This window comes from Zootoca vivipara, chromosome 6 (assembly GCF_965207765.1).
Source record: "Zootoca vivipara chromosome 6, rZooViv2.hap1.1, whole genome shotgun sequence".
NCBI lineage: Eukaryota > Metazoa > Chordata > Lepidosauria > Squamata > Lacertidae > Zootoca > Zootoca vivipara.
In genome coordinates, this window is record NC_142589.1 from 58,708,707 (window position 1) to 58,728,087 (window position 19,381).

Here is a 19,381-nt window from a genome sequence, read left to right on the forward strand (position 1 = left end):
CCTAGCTCTGTGAATTCAGCATTGCTGCGCAACAGAGAATGAGTGCCGAATTTGGCATTGGCCACACAGAATTTGAATTCCTGAGAATCTTAACTTTTTTTTTTTTTGGAAAGCAAGTTTCTAGCCCTTACGATTAGACAATGTAAATAAGCAATGCCTGATAAGATTTAAGAAACCAGATGTATTGCAGAACATACTATCCAGTGTGTGTTGTGTTGTGTTGTGTTGTGTTCTGTGTGTGCATGTTGGGATGAGTGGGAATCAGAGCCTGAATATCTGTGGGCCCCTCCCTCCTTATGACTGCCAGATGCAGATTCATTTGGGCAAAATTGGTGGGGGGAATGCAGAATAAATTATGGAAAATATGAGAGAGTATGCAAATTTGCTTAATTTTATAATGTGGCACAGGTTTCAGAACCTCAGCTTTTTCTTGGCACAGATAGAGTATCTTGATTATTATTTTTATCCCTGGAGGGGAATTTGGAGAGAGTGGCTAAGGTATGTAATAAATGGAGGGGGTCTATTGATGTTTATAGTGGGAGTGGATTAGAGATCACTTTGCATATGACTTGGGAGTGAGTGGCTGGTTTACATCTGCAGATGCTTCTGGGCAGGGGCGGGACTTTGGTCTTTCAAATTTCAGTGGCACCCTGTGCGAGCCCAAAATGTGGTGCTGCCCCCTATGCCTCTTGCCTTACCTTCTGCTCAATTCACTACATCATAATTGTGTTGCCCTGCAGCACCCCCTAGGCTCGGCACCCAGTGTGGCAGAACCGGTCACACTGCCCTAAATCCACCTCTGTTTTGTGAAATTAAGTAGGTGGGTCACTGGTATCTCAGTGTACCCAGCCACTCTATAAACAAAACAAAATAAAAAGGCAGGGAGATCTGGGGTGAAATACCAGAGGCTTAGGCTCTCTGCACCACCCCCATCTAACAACACCCTTGCTAGGAACTCCTTCGGGACTCTGGCTGCATACATATTTAAAGTTAAAGCACTCTTGTAGCTTTAGGATAAACTCCCCAGGATTCCTTTCAGGGCCATCTTAAGGGTATCCAGCGCCATGGTGCAAAATCCCTCCGGCGCCCCCCTCCCAGCTTGCTAGGCGCCGCTGGAACGGCGGCTAGCAAGCCTGCTGTTGCGAGGGGGTGTGGCGGGAACAGCGCACGGCGGAGGATACAGTCGACCGCCCCCTGCAAGTGCGACGGAGGAGGGGCAGCGGCAGAGCTAGGCTGCTTCAGCAGCAGCGTCTTGCTCGCCACCTCGAACATGAGCAGAGCGCGGGGCTGCTGGGCGCCCCAGCCCAGCGCCCGATGGGGAGGCGCCGCGGCGCACCGCGCCACTAAGCCAAATGGAAAGGATGGCCCTGATTCCTTTGTAAGATTGTGTGTTTTCAATGTATGGTGTGTACATGATGCCATTGACTTAAAAAACAACAACCTGTAGTTATGTAACAGTGGACTGCAATTACTGTAGTTTGTACATTGCATTGTATGGCCAGAACAGGCAGTAAGAGAGTGGCCTAGCACATGCGTTGCATGCAAAAGGTCCCAGGTCTAATCCCTGGCTTCTCCAGGCAGGGCTAGGAGAGATCCGTGTCTGGAACCCTGGAGAGCTGCTCAGTCAGTGCAGTAGACAATACTGAGCTAGAAGGACCAATGTCCTGATGTGGCAGAAGGCATCTCCCAACACAAGCAGCCTTCTTGTGAACAGGGGACACTCTAGAGACCCTTTGCCAGCCAGTGCAGGCAACACTGAGATGAATGGACCAAACTCCTGACTTTCTTCACTTCTTTGCTTCTGTGGGCGAGGCACCCTCTTCTTTGGAGTCAGAGCATTTTCTAAGTGTGACTGCAGACTTCTGCTTTATGTATCAGGATTCCTATAAGTTGCGTGAGTGTTCAGTTTTGAGAAAGTGCAAGTAAGAGGAGACATGCCTTGGGGTAGCTCAGTTGGTAGAGCATGAGACTCTTAATCTTAGGGTTGTGAGTTTGAGCCCCACATTGGGCTAAATTCCTGGATCATTTCTGGATGACTCTTGTGGTCCCTTCCAACTCTACAATTCTTCAGATTTTAATGTTTGATGTTTCACTGTGTTTGCTATTTAAATTTGCTGGAAGCTGCCCAGAGTGGCTGGGGCAACCTAGTCAGATGGGCGGCATATAAATAATCACACTATTATTATTATTATTATTATGGAGGTATGTGAGCATATGCATGGCATGAAGAAATTGCACAGATAAAAAGGTTTCCTCCCTCTGGCTTAACACTAGAACCTGTAGGCATTCAATTGAAACTGAATGTTGGAAGATTCAGGACAAATATAACAAAGTACTTATTCATCCAGCACTCCCAACTCCCATTAGACCAGCCAGATCGCACAATGGCCAGCGATGCTGGGTGTTGCAGTTCAGCGACACCTGGAGGGCCACAGGTTTCCGACCCCTGGTTCAGTGTATTGCCCACAAAAACATGGGTAACAAACAATACAATGATCCATCTACAAGACTTTTCTGGGATCATCGATAGTTCTTTCTGAGCCACCATTTGGATGGTGACTACATTTCCTAGCAGCCTAAAGTATGCATTGGGCAGGCTTCTTACGCTAACAGCAAGCAGCTCCTGACTGATTTACTCAAAGCTGAATCCAAGATGGCCCCCAGTCTACTTACAGGGATTTTTGAGAGAGCAGCTGCCTCTGGTTGCCAGTCTCTGGCCTGTTCAGCAGTGTGCCTCCCCCCCCCCCCCGGTTCACATGTGAGATTTCCTCTCCTTCCATGGGAGTCATTTCCCTGCTTTTTTTCACCGGTGCATTAATGGACCCCTTTGGAGCTACCACCAAATCCTGGCTTATTTACCAAATGTGTTTACAATTAAACAAAAAACGCCAAACCGTCTGTAACCGTAACAAGCAGGCCCAAGTCAGCAGCAGGGCAACGAAGGGCTGGAGGTCAACGCATTGTTTACTTTAATTTCTATGAAAGCTTTTTGGGAGATTTCTCCAACTCCCCTCTTGCTTTATTAAATTCAGATGAGGCATTTGGGGAGGGTTAGGTTACAGATGGTCCGAGGAAGTTTTAAAAAAGAAAACTGAAGCTTTAACCCATTGGTGAGGAGGATGAGTCTGTCTGGATGTTTCTACATTACAATTTGGAGCTGGTATGCAAATTGCTTCAGTTGCCATTGTGTGACACTGCTTAACCTCCAAGACCCACCTGCGAGAACTGTGATCCGCAGGGTCCCATCAAATGCCATAGCTCCCGAACTCTTCTGAGATGGGGTCTGAGGAGGATTGAGAGACTGTTGGAAGAAGAGGATAGATTATTCCTCTGGACTTTGGTCTTGTGGCACACATTCCTCATGTGAGAGCTTCAATGCTGCTCCCTAAGCCCACCTGTTACTTAAAGCAGGGGTGGGAAAACTTTTTACAGTCTGAGTGATGCATTCCCTTCTGAACAACCTTCCAAGGGCCACATACCAGTGGGTGGGGCTGGGGCAAAAGGTGGGCAGAGCAACGAATGCAGTTTTTACCTTTGTAAAGCATGTCTACACATGCTCACTCACCTTCAAGAAGCACCGCCTGAGTTCAAGGACACTTTCCGGAAAGAAAAAAAATACTCAAAAAGGGTGTGAAAAGGGGCCAGTAAGGGGTATGGCCCCTGGAAGGGGGCATGGCCTAGGAAGAGTCCTGAGGGCCAGATGGAGAGACCTTGTGGGCTGCAGTTGTCCTCTGAGCCTGAGGTTTCCCACCCTGCTCTGGGTGAATCACACAAGTACACACTGTTCATTGGTGCCATTGTGTAACCCGAAGCAGAGCAACTTGCCTTTAAATTCTTGACATTTTCAACTTTGGTAGGGGGTAGGGTGAAGAGTACAGCAGTCACCATCAGGCCTGTTCTGGTTAGGTTCAGGCAGACAATATAATTCAGGGGTAGGCAACCTTAGGCCCGTGGGCCAGATGCGGCCCAATCGCCTTCTAAATCTGCCCCACGGATGGTTCGGGAATCAGCGTGTTTTTACATGAGTAGAATGTGTCGTTTTATTTAAAACTAGCTGGCCCTGCACGCGTTGCTGTGCGTTAGTCTGTGAAATGGAGGGTAATAGCCCCCCTTCAGATCCCCCTGAGCCTCAGAGTCCCCCTGAGTCGAGGCGAGATACTGTGGAGAGGGCAGGTTTCATCCCTGTGTCTCCCCCCACCCTGTTCTGACCCATTACGTATCCCTGCCCCCAATTTGGCCCCCCATCCCCCCCAGGCAGGGCCCTACCTCCACTTGGTAATGTTGGGCCTTGTTGCTGGAAAAGGCCTGTTTTCAGTTGGTTTGGTCTTCAACACCTCTGCCGGATGTATGTATGTGAGTGGTGGATCTCGTGGTGGAGGCGGGGTTTGTGGGTGTGGTGTAGATTTCACAGGAAGGGAGGTGGTGTACTGTGGGAGGAAATCCACTTGAGGGCACTGTTTTACTTTGTTGAAAAAGAGGTTTGCACCTGCGGAGGTGTGAGATTTGAGGGATTTTTCTTCTTCTAACAACGCTCGGGGAGTGGCCTGGATCATTGTGTCAAAATTTCAGGACGATCAGTCAAGCGGTTACGGAGAAAAGTGGATCCCGCACTTTCACGATTTTTACATTTTTATATAAAGATGCATCTCTGGGTTATTTGTGGGGCCTGCCTGGTGTTTTTACATGAGTAGAATGTGTGCTTTTATTTAAAATGCATCTCTGGGTTATTTGTGGGGCATAGAAATTCATTCATTTTTTTCCTTCAAAATATAGTCCGGCCCACAGCTGAAAAAGGCTGCTGACCCCTGATATAAATACTTTAATTTTAAAAAAATGAATTAAACAAACATTATAGTGGTTACAGCCAGCATGGCTCCCTCCAGACTATGTTGGAGTACCAATCCCATCATCTCTGACCATTGATCCTATTTGCTGGGACTGATGGTCCGCTGACCACCTAAGCAGGTCAATTTCCAATCATCCTGTTGGTGAAGGCAACAAAAGAGAGCAATCAAAATCCATTCCATTGTGCCATATTGCTTGGCTGCAAGTCAGAATATCACCCCTTTAAGTTCCCTCCAGCTTCGGTTGTAGGCAGGGATGGGTGATTCAGTCAGTTTTTATATACAGCCATACCTCGGTTTAAGTACGCTTCAGTTTGAGTACTTTCAGTTCAAGTACTCCGCGGACCCGGAAGTGTTTACATGCGCAGAGGCGCTCTATCGGCGCTTTGTGCACACGTGCTATCACCGCTCGGATTAAATACTTTTCGGGGTGTGAATGGTACCCCACAACCAATTAAGTACTTAACCCGAGGTACCACTGTATTTTTTGCGTTTTGGTTTGTGTGGCATTTTCGGTTTTTTGACTGTGACTTGTTCTTCATTTTATGGGACTGACTTGTGACTGTGGCTTGTGACTTCATTTCTGTGACTTGTTTTTGTGACTGTGTGGAACCCAGTTCAGCTACTGGTTGATTGTGTGACTACAGAAATGGATAAAAGCCCCCCATCCAAACTGACTATCATCAGTGCACATAAGAAATAAAAATGTTAATTTGTTTTCATCTACAATACTGTCTTATTTATTTTATTTTATAGTACAGTACAGTCCATTTTTATGGATCAATGGTCTCGTTAAAATTCGTGTTAAATTGCTGTTTTAGGGGGTGTTCTTCATCGTCAGGAATTGATTAATCCACTTTCCATTACTTTCAATGGGAAAGTTCGCTTCAGGTTAAGTACGCTTCAGGTTAAGTACGGACTTCCGGAACCAATTAAGTACTTAACCCGAGGTACCACTGTATCTCGTTTCTCATTTTTCTAATGTTAAATTCAGCTATCCACATTTCAGCATCAGTTTCCTTTTTTAAAAAAAAAACCCCTTGGGAAATCATCATTTGTATGTATTTCTTGTAACAAATGTGTTTTTGTATGCAATTTTGTCAAATCGCTGTCTCTTTGCCTGTCTTTCTGTAAGCAATTCCCCCTAATATAGGCTTGCCAAATGTCCCCAGTTCCCGGGGACAATCCCTGCATTCACCAATCTGTACCCGGACAAAATCCATCCCCAGAATGTCCCCGGATTTTAATTAATGTCCCCATAATGTCCTCCAGTTCTACCCTGGCCTGAAGGTGAGGGTTCTTTTTCCGACTTTCTCAGGCAAAGGTGTCCGTAAAGGCTCTGGCTTAAACCCTGAAGGGATGTGACCACTATCTCCAGGTTCTGTCTCAGGAGCCCAGTCATTTCCTCAACTAGTGGTACAGCAGCTCAGGACATGGCCAGCTCATTTTCCTCTGACTCTTCAAGGCCAGGGCCATGAGAGGATAGAGATAAGTTGTTGTCCTTGTGTCATCATAACACTATAACTTTGAACCATCCAAATTGGTGGACAGATAAAAGGTGTGTATATGGTAGAGGGGGACTTATTGACACTGCACACAATCTGAGAATCCTGCTACTTCAAGGTATGGTGATGGTCAATAGCTCAAATGGCTTTAAAACTGATCTAACAATGGCTATTAGTCACAATGTTGAAGAGCAGATCAGAGGCCGTAAGCCAAGGTTGGCAGGATTGCCAGATCACCCATCTTTGCATAGTGCTATGCATGGAAGCCCCAACAATCAGCTGATTGTCAAGAGTTTGCCAAATGGTGTACACAGGGCTTTGCAGATACAAAGATACCTACCCCACACCTGACATCATATATGGCATCAGGCTTAGGGCAGGTGGATGTGGCTTCATCAAAATGGCCTCACCTGTCAAATGGGGAGGCCTGTCAGGCATTATTATGCCTATGAGCTGGAGATTCTCCACTACTATCTTACACCAATGAGTAAGAGTTTCTGAGGACCAGCAGCAGGAGACATCTATTGGGTGCGTACCCTGCTTGTGTGCTTCCCAAGGTTATCTTTCTGCCCTGACTTTCTCTGACCCATAAGAAAGGGCCCTATTATTACTGAATTCTGGTTTTTATAATACTTTTCCTGGTTTTTATGTTGCACCTCTGTTTTTATGACACTGCTTTATTGCATTTTTGTATACCGCTTAGATTTTTAAATATGAGGCTTAGAAATGCTTTTAAATGAACGAATAAGCAATAAAAATTGTGGGAACCCTGGCATGCTGGACTGAATGGACCAGCAAAGTTTGGTCCAGCATGACTCTGCTGACATACTTGCTTTCTGCAAGTTGCTGGCTCCTATTTTTTTTTTAAAAAAAGAGCAAAGCCGGTTAATCTCTACTGCGGCTGATAGGAGTTGCAGAGTTAGTCTGGAGCCCTGAACAGCCAGCCAAAGGATGAGTTAGGCAGCTTTCGTGCAACATCCCACCCCTCCGATTTGGTGGTTTTGCCCTTGTGTCTTGTGCCTGGCCATCTTCCCCTTCAAAGCTTCCCTCACATGCGGTACTGGTTAGGCCTTGATTATTCATCCTTCCTGACGGAAAAAGGTTAGAGCAACAGGCTCTTGTGACACATGCCGACGTCATCAGGCTGGGGAGTGGGGTCTTGAGGCCTCTGCTGGGAACAATTTTGTTCAAAGGCTGTGGCACATTGGGCTGGATTGGTTAACGGAAAACACAAAAGATGAAAAGCAGGTTGCTGGCGGGAGAGGAGCATGGGCAGTTACTTGCACGAACCCTGGATCAGATATTGAGCTGAGCTGTTATCACTAGCGCATAGCAAATAGCATGCCTGAATGTCAGGGGCTCCAGGTATTTGATCTCGGCAGGGGTTGCCAAATCAAAATTGCAATAAATTGAAAGGGCATTCTGGAGTACTCTGGGTTTACTGGGAGCCCTGATGTTCTGAAATAACCATGAGAAGGAAGGTGCCAGCATAGTCTATCAAAGTTTCCACCATTGTTGTGTCAACATCCAGCTGGGTTTCAGGCCCAGTTCAAGGTGCTGGTTTGAGCTTTTAAAGCCCAAATGAGACCTGTTTCTCTCAGAAAATGCCTCTCCCCATGAATGACTTGCTAGGATGAAAAGCGGAGGCTGCTGAATTGGTTGCAGGGATGACCTGGACTTTCCCATTTACTATTCCCACAGCTGTCAAATGAGGTCTTTATGGGGTGTGGGTCTTAATTGCTCTTAATTGTAATGAAATAGCCCACAGCACACTTTGGACAGAGCCAGCAGGGTGTTGTTTGTTTGGGGCAGTAATGCATTTTAAAAATTAAAAATAAAACCTCGCTCCCCCCTTGCTTTTTGCACTGTATTTTCAGCAGGGTTATCAACTGGTTAAAGAATTTTATAAGTATGTTGTTATTGTTATTAAATGTATGTTGCTTGCTACATAAATAAACAGCACAGGCTGCTATCCTTTACAAACTTTGGGGGAAGTTACTTTTGTAGGGCTTACTTTTGAGTAGACCATTATAGCACTGGACAGTGGACGCTCGGGTTGCGGATGTGATATGTGCGGGAGGCATGTTCGCAACCCGCAGCATTCGCAACCCGCCGCGCCGCGTGGGTTGCAATCTGGCGCTTATGCGCAAAGTGCGATTTAGCGCTTCTGCGCAAGTGTGAGCGCCGAAACCCAGAAGTAACGCGTTCGGGTACTTCCAGGTTTGATGCGGGACGCAACCTGAAAAGACGCAACCTGAAGCGTCTGTAACCCGAGGTATGACTGTACTGTTAATCAACTTTCAGGTAGGTAGCCGTGTTGGTCGAACACAATCGAAATCAATAAAAAAATTGTCCAGTAGCACTTTAGAGACCAACAAAGTTTGTTCTGGGTATAAGCTTTTGTGTGCATGCACACTTCTTCAGATGCACACTTCTTCAGGTGAAGTGTGCATGCACACGAAAGCTTATACCCAGAACAAACTTAGTTGGTCTCTAAGGTGCTACTGGACAATTTTTTGTTAATCAACTTTTTCAGCAGGGGGCCGGTCCACTGTCCCTCAGACCTTGTGGGGGGCCGGACTACATTTTGAAGGAAAAAAATGAACGAATTCCTGCCCCACAAATAACCCAGAGATGCATTTTAAATAAAAGCACAAATTCTACTCATGTAAAAACAAGCTGATTACCGGACCATCTGCGGGCCAGATTTAGAAGGCGATTTGGCCAGATCCTGCCCCCGGGCCTTAGTTTGCCTACCCATGATCTAGTGCATTAGACTGTCAGACCAGGACTAGGAGTTCTCATCTCCAGAGCTATGAAGTTAGACTTAGACTATTTACTATCTCTCAACCTAAACTACCTACAGGGTTGTAGTGAGGATGAAACAGGAGAGAGAATTGTGTGGGACATGCTTTATGCTCTTAGCATTTTGTAAGTCACTTAACAGACTTCTTGTGTAGAAAGCAGCTGATACTTTGCAATAAAAATAACAACACAATTATAAAATTTGCTTCAATGTCCTCCAAGTGAACACAAAGGCCCCTTTATTATCCACTTCCTATGAGGCTTCTCATGTGACCAGACACTCCTGTGCCCCAAATTCTTTTACAGAATGTTGGTCTTCTTCCAGCATCTCCCTCTTCTCATTTCAAGTTGACAAGAAGCCTCCGGGGCCCAGAGTAGTGATAAGAGACCCTTTTGAGATCATACTGTGGGGATGGTAGTGGGTATGAGGAAGGGTGTGGGAGACGTGAAGGAATGGGCGAGTGATACAGATTTGCCCTGAACTTACATATGAAGCTGTCTTACACATATATATTTATTTTATTCATTTAATGTGTTTATAGCCCACCCTTCATCAATACAGATACCAGGGTGGGGTACAGAACAGAAGAAGAAAAAAACATCACCCATTTGCCCTTGTAGATTTCAGCAGGTAAGAGAATAGGGACAAAAGTGGAATTAGTTGGCTCTACCTATCATTGGCTCTGGTTCTGCCTACTGTTGGGTCTCCCTGCCTTCCATCCTACCAGTCCCAATGGGCACCAGCCACCACTGCTGCCTGGAAATGGCCCTCCAAGGCCTTGGGCAAGTATTATGCCAAACCCTGCAAACTCAGAACGATCCACTGTATTGGAAAGGTTGGCAATTGAATTTACGACTTTCTGCAAGCAAAGCATGTGCTCCACCACTGAGCTATGGTGCTTCCCCATAACTGATGACCAACAGTACTTAATTCTCACTACAGTGCACCCAAAGAGTGGCACAGGTGCTTAGACACTTCCAGCTTAGAACCGTAAAATGAATTCAAACCTGATTACCTCCCTTGGCTTCTTCCCACGCTGCAGGGAACTCATTTTTGTGAGGGTGTTCAGAATAGTCTGAGATTATGAAGGGCCTTCCCATATCTGGCCAAAGGCTCAGTCCACCACCCTTTTCTCACAGCAGCCAACAGGAAAACCACAAGCAAGACTTAGATGACCCCCCCTCCTCCCCGGTCCTTTCCAACTCTATAATTCTGTGAGTGCTACCACTCTTCCACTCCTGTATCCCTGGTACTGAATCAGACTATTAGTCTATCTAGCAGCTCAATACTGGTCTACACTAGGTGTGGGGAACCTTTGACCTTCCATAGGATGCTGAACTACAACTCCCATCAGCCCTAGCAAGCATGGCCAATGGCCAAAGATGGTGCGAGTTGTAGTTCAGCAATATCTGGCCAAAGGTTTACACCAGTGATGGCCAAACTTGGCCCTCCAGCTGTTTTGGGATTACAACTCCCATCATCCCTAGTTAACAGGACCAGTGGTCAGGGATGATTGGAACTGTAGTCCAAAACAGCTGGAGGGCTATGTTTGGTCTGACCTCCAGCAGCTCTTTAGGATTTCCGATGGGCCTGGGGGCTGTGCTGAGTCATAGGGAACCGGATGGGTCGGAAAAGCCCATCTCTTTCTATTCCCGTACGTTGTCACCCACGGAGCGCAACTATGCTCAAATTAATAAAGAGCTGTTACTAGAGAACTGTCTCCAGCATGTTATGTCAAGAGAGCTGAAATCACAAACCCCATGTCACAACAACTGTGACAATCTCCCTACCTGGAGATGCCAAGGGGTGTTTACATGTAAAGCAGATGCTCCACCACTGAACCCCCCCCCCATCTTATTGGAGGGATGTGTGTGTGTGTGTGTGTACACACACACACGTATCCATTCATGCACAAGTGTACTGTACACATACATAGCATTCAATATCGTGTATAAATTGAAATAACAATAATAATAACAATAATCCCCGCGGCTTGCCTTTCCCCCGCACACTGAGTCGGGCCACCGCAGAGAGTTTTGCCATGTGATTTACCCGTGTCTGTCGAGCAAGAGAAGCCGTAAGGAGTTATTTACGCACGTTGGCGCTCTTCTCGTTTAGCGGTCAGAATGCCAGTGGCAGGTCGGATCTGCCCCCAAATACTCCCACCTTCTTTCCCACTCGCATTCTCTACTTGCTAGTTTGGGTCGTGTGAATTGGCCCGGGCAGGCGGCGGGTGTGTGTGGAGGCGCTAGCTACTCTTCCGGAAACCAGTCCAGCACTGGTCTTGGGCCCTCGCTGGCTGCGGACGGAGGAGGTGCTGTGTGGCGGCGCTGCCTTGCTGTCGTGCTCCCAAGCGGCGGTCCTGTGTGGCTGCAGAACGCGCCATTCACAGCTCGGCCGCCGAGCTCTCTCCTCCTCCCGCTGCGTGCCAGCAGTACCACCACCAGCAGCAACCTTCCCTGCTCTAAGAAGCGGGCAGCCCGTGACGCTTTCCTGCTTCATTGCCTAATGCGATTTCCGTTCTCCAGCAGCTCAGCGGCAAGAGAAGCAGACTGAAACACCCCCCACCCCTCCCCACAGATTTTCTGCAAGGCTCTAGCGGTGAGTGCCGGTTACATGCCTGGTTATAGGAAGCGAGAAAGCTGCGAGGGGCTGGCGCACTGACACACACAGAGCGGCGGGGTGGTGGTGGTGGTTGCAACCAGATTCCCTTCGGTGCCAAAGCTGGGACAAAACTGCACCATATTCCGTTTGTTGCTTGTGAAGGGATTTTTGCAGCAGCGACCGTGCCTTTCTGCGCAACCATTTGCGTTTGGCAGGATGCCAGATCTACGCCCCCGCTCCTTTGCTGAATTCGTGTGTCGTAAAGTTAAACAATGTGGGATCCAGAGAGCATTAGGACCGGTGTGTTAAAACTGCTACAAGCTTAGGAGGTATTTAGGTGCAGGGGTGGAAACTGTCTAGCCTTCCCTTAGACTGTGTATAGCAGGGAGAGGGAAGTTGTGCCCCTCCAGATGGGGACTCCAACTCCCATCATCCCTGATCACTGGCAAGGCTGGCTGGGGGCTGATAGAAGCTGGACTCCAGCAGCATATGGAGGGCCACAAGTTCCCCATCCTTGCTGAGCAGCAGCCTTTGCCAGCCTGGTGCCTCCAGATGTAGCTGAACTCCAGTTCCGAACACCATATGGTGCTGGCTGGGGCTGATGGGAGTTGTAGTTCAACAACATCTGAAGGGTACTAGGTTGGCAAAAACTGCTGTATGGGAATCAGCTGGGCCACAGCTGAGTAGCAGCGTCTCTCTGTTTATAGGCCTCATCACCCTCTGTTCAGCTGTTCAGTTTGTCCATGAGTTGCCCAGTGTTCATTTTGCAACCTCCAGGCCACCCCAGGCCCCCAAACCTACTGCCTTTCCCTTGTTTGGCCTGTAATCTGCCTAAAGTCATGAAAATGCTTTGGGTTGGCGAATTAAATTATTTTTACAGTGGTGGTGCATGAAGGCAAGCAGGAATATCTCTGCATCCCATCAGCCTGCAGAAGATGCTCTGAGGTCACTGGCCACTTAAAAATTGCTACCAGCTCTTGATCAAAGCTGTAGGTCATGAGTGGGGGACCTGTGTGTCTCTTGGTGTTGTTGGGCTCCAACTCCTAATGCCCCTGCCAGCATGGCCAGTGGTCAGGGATGATGGGAGTTGTAAGTCAGCAAAAACATTAGAGAGCCATGAGCCCCAGCCTGCCCCAGCTGTAGGTGAATTCCATCTCCACTGTCTTTCTGTCTGTAAAAAGTCACAGCCAACAGCCTCTCTTCAAGTCACGTTGTAGGTGTTTTATTTTTGGAAAAAATATATTGCATGCTACCGCCAGGGTTTGCCAAAGTTCCACAGCCTGAGGCAATCACATTGCTGGAGTGCAAATTTGGAAGGAGCAGAGAAAGAAAGAAACCAAATTGTGAGTGTCATCTGTGGATGTATGCCTTATCACAGCCTCTCAAAATGGTTTACCACCCAATTGTGACTCGTGAGGTTTCAGCTGAGGGCTGTTTCACACATGGCACAGACCAGGGGATAGGGAACCTCTGGCTCTCCAGATGTTGTTGGGCTCCAGATCCCATCAACTCTGACCATTGGCTGTGTTAGCAGATTGGAGTCCCACAACATCTGGAGGCCACAGGTTCCCCATTCTTGACATAGGCCAAAAAAGGCCCTTAGTGATGGAAGCTATGTTCTGCCCACATGGCCAGAGGTATTATGCCTCTGAATACAAGTTGCTGGAAACTGCAAGAAGGGGGAGCACTTTTGTGCCCCAGTCCTGCTTGCAGGTTTCCCACAGGCACCTGGTTGGCCACTGCGAGAAGAAGATGCTGAACTAGATGGGCCATTGGCCTGATCCAGCAGGCTCTGCTTATGTTCCTATGTGGATGTGACCTGCATGTGGGTTACACTTTTTGGGTTTTTTTTTTTACACATTTTGTTCCTATATTTCTCTCTCTCACTCTCTTTTCCCCAGCTGGGAGGGTGCACAGATGTTCGCCATGTGTCAACCAGAGATACCCATTAACCCGCTGTTCAATGAGGCAAAGGGAAACTCTCAACTGGACACTGCTTACCTCGGTGGAAGGGACTGTCGGCCAGATACAAACCTCAATTTCATGGGCAAGGAGGTCTATGACACCAATGAGAACTGGAGCCAGTGCTCACCAGGGGAATCAGAGCAGCGAGGCGGGAAGAATGAACCTGAGGCATCTGATAACCAAATAGTGCTTATGCAGAGGCAAATTGCAATGAGCCAACCACAGGATGTCCCCCAGGGCTTGAAGTCTGGTGGCATGTCCTTTGCCTCTGAAGAAGAGGAGGAGGAGGAGGAGGAGGAGGAGGAAGATGATGAGGAAGACATCCGCAGACCTCCAGAAGGAGCAGAAGTCAATGACCCAGAGCACGAGAAGGCCACCACCAAGGAGAGGATAAAAGAAAGGAAGCTGGCCAGCTCCCCTTTAGAAGACAATGGTTATGCCAGCAGTTCCCTAAGCATTGATAGTCCCGACAGCGGGGCAGCCAGTGCTTGGGACATGCTTGCTGTTGCCACTGAAGACTGGAAGGGTCATGAAGAACCATGTTCTGCTGCTGAAGCTGAGCCAGAGAACTCTCCTCCTAGTTCAGAGACACTCTTCCCAGCACTGGCCGAGGCTTTCCGCAATCTTCAGGACAAGAAGAAGTTCAAGGAGCAGGAGAAAGAGAAGCACCATGTCCACTTGGTGATGTATCGTCGCCTGGCTTTGCTCCGCTGGATCCGCAGCCTCCAGCAGAAGGTGGTTGACCAGCAAAACCGGCTGCAGGAGAGCTTTGACACCATTTTGGACAACCGCAAGGAACTCATTCGATGTGTCCAGCAAGGCATGGGCTATGCCAAGAACCCAGCTCAGGCAGAGTTGTAAAGGACATGACACACATTCGCACTTTTCTCTTTCTGTGGGCCCTCCAGTCCTTACCTTGGTCACACAAGTGAGGTGCCTACAGATTTCCATATTTGCATGGGTGGGAGACTTGTACTTTTTAAAATGTTTGATGTTCCTCCTGTGGTATACCAGAGCATCAGTAGCCCATTGAGCATGGGCACCTTGAGCCCAGCACATGGCCCATATTATGTACAAGTAGATGCAACTTTTCAAGCTTGTTTCACTCTTCATTTTGGTGCATGGCTTCTCTTGGTGAAATGCAAACACAGTGCATAACAAAATGGAATACAGAGAATATGATCCTATGATAAGGTCCCAAGAACATGAATAAAAGCTGGGAAGGACATTGGTATATATGCCTTGAAGCCTGATGTCCAGGACCAGGAGAAAGGAGCTTGAAAGGGGTCAATTCCCATTGGCCTTTATGCCCTGTGTCTCTGGTTGGAGAAAGGAACTTCAATCAGGCTCAAACCATGATACAAACAGTTTGGAGCAGAATCCTCATGATCCTGAATATCAGGTGATGCAAGACAGCCAATCCTGATACTTTGCCTGCTGCAGCTTCTAGATCTGTTGCATTCCCTGAGTCTGAGCTACTGCCTGCCTTCTACACCGTCTCCTGGTCATTTCCCTGTCATACAATCATAGAATTCTAGAGTTTCATTTAGTCTAACCCCCGGCAGTGCAGGCTAAAGAATCACTGACAGATGGCCATCCAACTTCTGTTTAAAAACCTCCAGTGAAGGACAGTCCACCACCATCTGAAGCAGTCCGTTCCACTGTTGAACAGCTCTTACTGTCAGGAAGTTCTTCCTAATGTTTAGTTGAAACCTCCTTTCTTGTAATTTGAACCTCTGGAGCAGCAAAAACAAGCTTGCTCCAGCTTCTTTTTGTGCTTGTCAACTGCAGAAACAGTGGTGTTGGCTCTGTTTCCTATCCAGGTCCAAGCTATCTGTTCTATTCCATTTCCTATTCTGCTTCCAGGTACCTCCAGCATATTCATGCACTGCTGAGCACTAAAAACAAGGTTCCCGGAATGGGGGGGAAAAGAGAAAGCATGGAAAGATTTAGAATGATCAGAAAATGTGACTACAGTAGTTCTCATGATTATTTTTCTGCTTTTTATTTTTTATATAACCATTGTTGATTCTGTCCCTGCTGCTGCCCCAGTTAGTGTGGGTTGACTTTGCATGCACAGGATATTGCTTTTGTTCATAGATTAGTATGTGTCACCCCAAAAAACTCACATGCAAACTAGCCCAAAGTTGTTAAGTTTTCCGATTCTGCGCCAATCCTTGAGGACGTGCTGAACCATTTCACAAGTCTGAATCTACAGGTTCAAATGCATAATTGCATTGTCTGTAAAAACTGCACCTTTTATGGATTTTGATCCTATAAGACAACATTCTTGTGACAGAATATTGGTTTTCTGCTTGCAAGATGTCTTATTTAAGTTTTTAAAGCATTTATATATTGCATTTCCTCTAGTGGAAATAAGAGCTAAAATACAACCCTGGTGGTCTAGGCTTTTAGGGCTATTGCTCTAAATGTTTTCTCTAAATAAATTAAACCAAATCAATATTTTTGCTTTGCACCAAAAGGAAAGTTGTTCTGAAGAAATATTCTGGACTAATGTCCAGAAGTTCATTATTTGTTATGATTGTTGCTATGTTTTGGGAAGGTGTCAGTCCAGTTGCACAACTGCAAAAGCACGCAGTGTTGGATCTTGTCTTATGAAAACTGGGAGTGTGCAGCCAGCTGGAGCGTGTCCAAAGCAAGGTTCCTGCCCATCCTGCTTGTGTCTTAAGCCAAATGGTTTTTAATAAAACAGGTTGAATACGTCTAGCCTGCTAGAAGAATGGACAAGACACTGTCTCTCCACTTGAAATCTTTTGTAATGTTTGCAGACCTACCAGTCCCATCTGGTCCAAATGGTGTCAAGTGCAGTACAGTGATCTGGCAAGGAGGGAAGTTGCTTCTTCCTGGCTGTCTTTCCAAGTATTATAACTTTTTTGGTCTTGAGTATTTTCACTGCTGCTGTCCAGCTTATTTTTGTAAAGGTGGAACAGCTGTCACCTAGTCAAATATTGCCAGTAGACCAACCGGTCACAAACTCTCAAACATTTCGAGGTGCTAAATATTTGCACTGGCAAAAGAGTTAGCTCTAGTGCAATGGGATTTCCCCCTTTTTCCTCTGCATGCATGCCACCCCCAATTCTGCTCTGAAGGGTTGGGGGGAGGAAACCAGTGGTGCTGCAGGGAGGAGACGGGGAGAAAATTATGTTTCACAAGGAGAAATCCCGCTGAAACATTGTCCTTGTCACTACGTTGAATATAACACTTCATGTTTAAGTGCTAAAAATGGGCTCACCTGCATGGACTCTCTTGAGAGTCTTGGTCCTTTCACAGCCCTCCCTGTCTGGCTTCTGCTGCTGGACCATATGCTGTTACCTGTGGCCCTCCAGATGTTGTGTCTAGTGGATAGGATAACAGGAATCCATGGGAGAGGTTTCCTCTCCCATTACTGTAACTACTTGGGCATCAGTTGGGCATCATATTGAACTTGAGAACTGCCCAAGGGTTTTGTTTTGTTGCTGCTGTTTCTTAGACTGATGAAAATCCAACCTTAACATGAAAGCATCTCCCATAATTGAACCTGTGAGTCTTTGGACCAAGTCCATAGGGTTGTATCCAATATTAGCCATACTTGGTGGAGACCTAGTTGAATGAATGGGCATGACAAACTTAGGTCCATTAATTTCAATAGGTCTATTCTGAATAGAACTTAGTTGGATACAATTCATAGTCTTTAAGATGCATCCGTGTTTAAAGCTGCTACCCCACTGACCTTTGTTTAAATTATATTCCAATTTTACTTGTTACATGCAGAGTATTTTTTTTGAATGTCATGTGTTTACTTTTAGACTTTAAAAAAATGCAGATAGCTCTATTTATAGTATATATATCTATATATTTTAAACAACTGGTGCCATATCAAGAAACTCAAATCCTTCTTAATTGGGGTTGAGTTGAGGTGAGAATGAGTCTCAGCTCTGATGTTTTATCAGGCCGAAGAGAATGAAGATTATGCGTCCAACATCAAAGACAAGAGAGATTTTGATGTGAATTGTATGTTATTGTTGTATATTTTTTTACAGAATGAATTTATTGCATAGTATAACATATTTATATCAGGAGGCTGGATTAGTGGCATGAATTAGCATTACTACCTGGTAGTATTTGTTGTTATTTGCAATCAGTAATGCAAATTAGGAACAATACTGCACATGTCACCAAAAGATGAAAAGAAAATTCAGTTCTAATTATGGGCAAAATAGTATTATTATTTATTTTTAAACCACCCTTTTACTTATAGGATCCCAGGGTGGTTTACAAAACAGATAAAATACAACATCACAGAACAATATTTAAATAGCTAAAAACCTTCTTACCAAAACTCAAAAATGACAATGTGATGCATTCCATACTGCAAGTGTTTGTTCTGAGCAAAATAATCCACAAGACCATAAAGTGAGAACTTGCTGTTCATTCCCTGGGGAAGGCATTTGAATGTAGAGCTCTAGGACATGCTCATATATGGCATATTGTGGTGGCTGGAGCACCAAAAAGTTTGCCTTTAATGCTAGAAGCTGCTGGGAGCAGAAGCTGCATTTTTAAAATGGTATTTCTGCACTGATTAGGATCACTTTGTTGTGGGTGATGGAAGATTCTATAGCTATATGACTGCTTTAAATTGATTTAATAGTCATTCTCCTTTCCCAGTTTTTAGGGTATGGTGGGAGGGGTCACATACAGATCTCTGGGAGCCCTACCAAACTATAATTCCCAGTGTCCATTCCTGGATGCCGCTAAACGGGTAAAAGCTTGCTATGTTTGTGGTATAGTACAGGCTATTATGTATAAATGGGTGGTTTTTGTATGTGCAATATGTAAGCATGTGTATTGCTTGTGTGCTATTTTTCATTTAAAATAAAAAGTCCACATGCCTGCTCTATGGTTGTAGGATGTTGCTTATTCTATAAATGGAAAACAGGAAAGTGTGATACTTTTGTAGGAACATGCCTGCTGTACAGAGGTAAAATTCACATTTGCTGCTCAGCCAACTTTTGCCTCTGGGCCCACCCACCAAGGGCATGTGGCCCTTAGAAGGTTTTCCAGAAAGGAATGTGGCTCTTGGGCTGAAAATGTTTCCCCATGCTTGATCTGTGTGATCTCCTTTAGTGCCAGGATGTATCCTAAAGCAACATGAAACTAGTCCAGCAATGCAAATTCAAGGGAGACTTAGTTTTTCTTGAAACATAACTGCAGCTAGTTTCGCCCTGGGCCTCATGGCAAGCTGATTTTGAAACTGCAGAGTTTCTCAAGCAGTTTGTTATTGGGCAGAGATGGGGGAATCCCTTATTTCAGGGGTGGGTAGCCTGTGGCCCTCCAGATGCTGATGATGGACTCCATCTCCTACCATCAACCACATCCAGCCTGGCCAATAGTCAGGGTGATGGAAATTGCAGTTCAGGAACATCTGGGGAGCCACAGGATCCCAATCTACAAGCTATTCAAAGGAATAGTCAAAAGACAATGAGTTCTCCCAGTTCCATACAGAATGGGAACAGTTAGAAGACACCTTTAGGCAGAGTGCAATGACCATCTCAGGCAGCCATCCTGGGGTGCAGAAAGCAGTCACCCTCAACAGTCCCTCTTAAGTCTTTTCTGGCCATTCTGCTAAATTGTCACATGGCACATGTATGCCCATTACA

The 19,381-nt window shown here is 46.2% G+C and overlaps 1 protein-coding gene and 1 long non-coding RNA gene across 3 annotated transcripts in view; one reads left to right on the top strand and one right to left on the bottom strand.

Annotated features, from left to right (window-relative positions):
* LOC148685359 (uncharacterized) overlaps nt 1-11,604 on the bottom strand; it is a 35,910-nt gene extending 24,306 nt beyond the window's left edge. Inside the window, exons 1-2 of one of the 2 annotated variants that reach the window (XR_015950329.1) lie at nt 11,208-11,447; nt 3,217-3,301 (exon numbers count right to left, since the gene is read on the bottom strand). This is a non-coding gene — a long non-coding RNA (uncharacterized LOC148685359). Of the gene's footprint in view, nt 1-2,985; nt 3,302-11,207 lie in introns of those variants that run through there. The other variant, XR_015950328.1, reaches the window with a different exon arrangement.
* C6H1orf216 (chromosome 6 C1orf216 homolog) lies at nt 11,555-18,619 on the top strand. Its single transcript, XM_035120702.3, has 2 exons — nt 11,555-11,756; nt 13,661-18,619. Exon 2 carries the CDS (start codon nt 13,677-13,679, stop codon nt 14,583-14,585), a length of 909 nt encoding a protein of 302 aa, XP_034976593.1. The 5' UTR covers nt 11,555-11,756; nt 13,661-13,676; the 3' UTR covers nt 14,586-18,619.
* The last annotated feature ends 762 nt before the right edge of the window (nt 18,620-19,381 follow it).

What these genes read in the sequence shown, in the direction of transcription:
- C6H1orf216 (XM_035120702.3), top strand. Translation starts at nt 13,677, where the DNA reads ATGTTCGCCATGTGTCAACCAGAGATACCCATTAACCCGCTGTTCAAT.